The sequence below is a fragment of the Lipotes vexillifer genome, unplaced genomic scaffold (assembly GCF_000442215.2).
Source record: "Lipotes vexillifer unplaced genomic scaffold, Lipotes_vexillifer_v1.1 scaffold472, whole genome shotgun sequence".
Lineage (NCBI taxonomy): Eukaryota > Metazoa > Chordata > Mammalia > Artiodactyla > Lipotidae > Lipotes > Lipotes vexillifer.
This window is the reverse complement of record NW_006797698.1, coordinates 2,338,782-2,342,321: the sequence shown is the minus strand read 5'-3', so window position 1 is coordinate 2,342,321 and position 3,540 is coordinate 2,338,782. Positions and strand designations below refer to the sequence as shown.

Below are 3,540 nucleotides of genomic sequence, written 5' to 3'. Positions count from 1 at the left end.
AAATACTCTCATTCACATTCATAGGGAAAGCAAAGGACAGCTGTAAAAATTCCAACAATTTGAGTTTGGGTTATCTGCCATCATTATAAATGATATAAAATTATCCCTCTAACTTTGAAGTTTTGCAATTACTTTAGCAAGACAGAACCTTTTATCTGCTCACTGCCAATATCACAGTCCATGTGGGTAAACTTGTCCCAGAGATTTCAACAGTCAGGAGAGATTTTTCTGCTGGCAGAAAACACTAGAGGGAATTGAAAAACAGCAACAACAACAAAAGTCAGGGAAAGCTCTGAAAGAGAAAAAGAAGTAGGTATCGTAAGATGTGTCGATCAGGATTCCAGCAGAAAACAGATGGCTTAGTATAGTGAAGCTAGAGGAGAGCCTAGTGAAGGGGCTTCCTACAAGCTGTGGATACACGGTTTGGAAATGACAAGGGAGAGGGTTAGTAACAGTGAGGAACTTACATCCTTACCCTAAGGAGTGAACCAAAGCTGGAACCCAGAAGGAGAGCTGGGTAGAGAGCCTCCAGGGGAGGAGTTATGAGCTTAGGCTTAGGGTTGCAGCTAGTGGGAGATGCCCCTGCAGGGAGAGAGGCAGGAAAACAGATACCCTGACCTTGCTTTTCTATCATCAAGAGCTCTCCTGCTTGGATTTCCCATTGGCAGAAATGGAGCAAAAGTCAGAGAGCGAGAGATCCCACTGATGTAGTCCATATAGATCGGCCTCCCAGGCAAAAAGCTAGAGTGAAAGAAGGGTGAACTGTGGATCTGCAGAGGCAAGAAAAATATTTGGCACAGAAGAGATTTCTAAGGTACAGCAGGGACATTTTAAGTTAGGATGGTACCTTAATAAAAGGGAGAGACAGAAAAAAAAAATAAGAGGATTTATCAACGTCCACATCTCCATGAACCACAGAGTAATGGTGCCAGAGAAGCCTGATGCTTCACTAACAAAGTACTCATAGATGTGGATTGACATAAGACACATTACCGGTGGTGCTGGCACTTAACGTACGCAGGGTTTCTTATTTGAATTTTCCTAAATTGACTCTTTGAACTCTCTGAAATAGATCATTGCCTGCTTATGTCAATTTCATAACCTCTTACATTCACTAGCATTGTGTAGAAGGACAGCTGGGAGCCGGGCGTCGTGGGGAAAGTGCTGGGAAGGTATTCCATTCTGGTTAGCTCTCACTGCATAACAAACCATCCCAAAACTTAGTGGTTTAAAACATCAACAATCATTTATTTTTCTCATGAATCTGAAATTTGGGCAGGACCCCGTGGGGATGGCTCATCTTTGCTCTTTGCAGCTCCATCAGTTGGCAACTGGAGAAGGCACTTCGGTGTCACCTCGCTTGCATGACTTGCAAGCTGCTTCTGGCTGGCAGCTGAAATGTCAGCCAGGGGAGTGGGCCAGTGATTTCAAGTCCTCTTCATGTGGGTGACTTGGGCTTCCTCACAAAATGGCGGCCAAATTCCAAGGGCAAGCGCCCCGAGCCAGCAAGGAGCCATTTTCCCTTTCTAAACCTTGGAAGTCACATGGTGTTGCTTCAGCCACCCAGAATTTATCGAAGCAGTCACAAAGTCCATCCAATTTCAAGGCAGGGGACATAGACCCATAACTCAATGGAAAGAGTAACAAGGTCAGATTGCAAGAAGACGTCAGAAAGAAGATATGGTTTTAGTTTATGGGTTTAGTCCTCTTTGGAAAATGCAAGCTGCCATATTAACAAGTTATAGTAAATTGAAAAGTAAAAATAAAATTGACCCTACTTCCAAAACATTTGCCATATTTTGGAAAGCAAATTTTTAATCTCCTGGAAAACAACTTGAAATAAATTCTCCTTGGCTTCTTCCCTTATATTTTTCATTCGTTCATCATGCTTCTTCATTAGCGATTTTATTGCTTCCTCCTTTTCTTCCTGTGGTCTATGGGCATATTCCTTTTCTACTAGTTTAATTTCCTTTGCTAATTGATCAGCGTAGATTTTCTTCAAGACTTCCTCCTTCTTTCTCAGCTTTTCTTCTGTGCCCTTGTATATGGCGTCGGAAAAGTAAGCCCCCTGGTTGTTCTGCACCATCTTATCTATCATCTCCACCAGCTCCCGCACCTGAGCTTCCTTCTCAGCCCGGTCTGTACTCCTGTTACTGAAGGTACAGCAGCGGTCTCCACACTCCTCGAGGATGCTTCGCAGCTTTACGTCCGCACCCCCCACAAAGTCGCTTAGGCTGCGGTCCTCCAGTTCCTCTTTGCGAGTGAACAAGATGATCATGTGCTTCATGGCTGGTTCCCCAAACACAGCCTTGATCAACGCCATGGTTTCCTGCTCTTCAGGCGTGTAGCGGCCCAGCTGCATGACCAAGATGATGGCATGAGGTCCGGGGCAGGAGGCGAGGACACAGAGGCTGATTTCCTTGCAGGTGCTGTTCAGGCTCTCCTCGGTGTCGAAGAGCCCTGGGGTGTCAACAACGAGAAGGTCTCTCCCCTCCCATGTCCGGGATGCTTTCTGACAAGTTTTGGTAACAGCCTGGGCAGCAAGCCTAGAGGTGAATACGTTTCGCCCGAGGATGGTGTTTCCTGTGGCACTTTTCCCACTTCCAGTCTTCCCGACCAGCACGATCCTCAGAGCATTGTCCTGGGCATCAGCCATGTTTATATCAAGAGGCCCTGGGGCTGAGGTACCCACAAGATCTTAAGAAAAGGAAGGAGATGGAAAAAGGGTCAATTGGGGCAAGTGGGAACCATTCCCAACTCTCTTTTTTTTCTTTCTTTTCCTCCCTGAATATGTGTAATATTCTGTTATGCATAAACAGCTCAATTGCTGTGGAAGAAATAACAAAGTACTTAAAGAGTATCCCCACAAAACAGTCATGTCCAGATGGTTTCACGTGGAATTAATCGAAACTTTAAAGATCTGATAATCTCAGTGCTACTTAAACAATTCCTGATCACATAAAAAGGAAGGAAAACGTTCAGCTCTTTCTATGAAGCAAGTGTAATGTTGATCCTAAAAGCTAACCACGATTTCACCAACAAATAAAGCGATACACGTCTCATGTGTGAGTATTGATTCAAAAATCCTAAATAAATTATTAGACACTAAAAAGCAATACACGTTGATTAAGCATTACTGTTTCAGAAATACTAGGGTGGTTCAAAATGAGGAAATTGATTGTTGCAACACATCCCATTAATAGGTTAAGAAGAAAAGGAACTAGGTGCAGAAAAGACATTTGGCCAAATTCAACACTGATTCATGTTCTTTTTTTTAATAAATTTATTTATGTATTTATTTATTTTGGGCTGCATTGGGTCTTTGTTGCTGCACACGGGCATTCTCTAGCTGCAGTGACCTGGGGCTATTCTTCATTGCCGTGTGCAGGCTTCTCATTGCAGTGGCTTCTCTTGTTGCAGAGCATGGGCTCTAGGCACGCAGGCTTCAGTACTAGTGGCTCACGGGCTCTAGAGCGCAGGCTCAGTAGTTGTGGTACACGGGCTTAGTTGCTCCACGGCATGTGGGATCTTCCCAGACCA

At 44.3% G+C, this 3,540-nt stretch overlaps 1 protein-coding gene across 1 annotated transcript; it reads right to left on the bottom strand.

Annotated features, from left to right (window-relative positions):
- Positions 1 to 1,774: 1,774 nt before the first annotated feature.
- On the bottom strand, positions 1,775 to 2,656 carry LOC103089510 (GTPase IMAP family member 7). Its single transcript, XM_007469846.1, has one exon. It carries the CDS (start codon positions 2,654 to 2,656, stop codon positions 1,775 to 1,777), a length of 882 nt encoding a protein of 293 aa, XP_007469908.1.
- Positions 2,657 to 3,540: the final 884 nt, after the last annotated feature.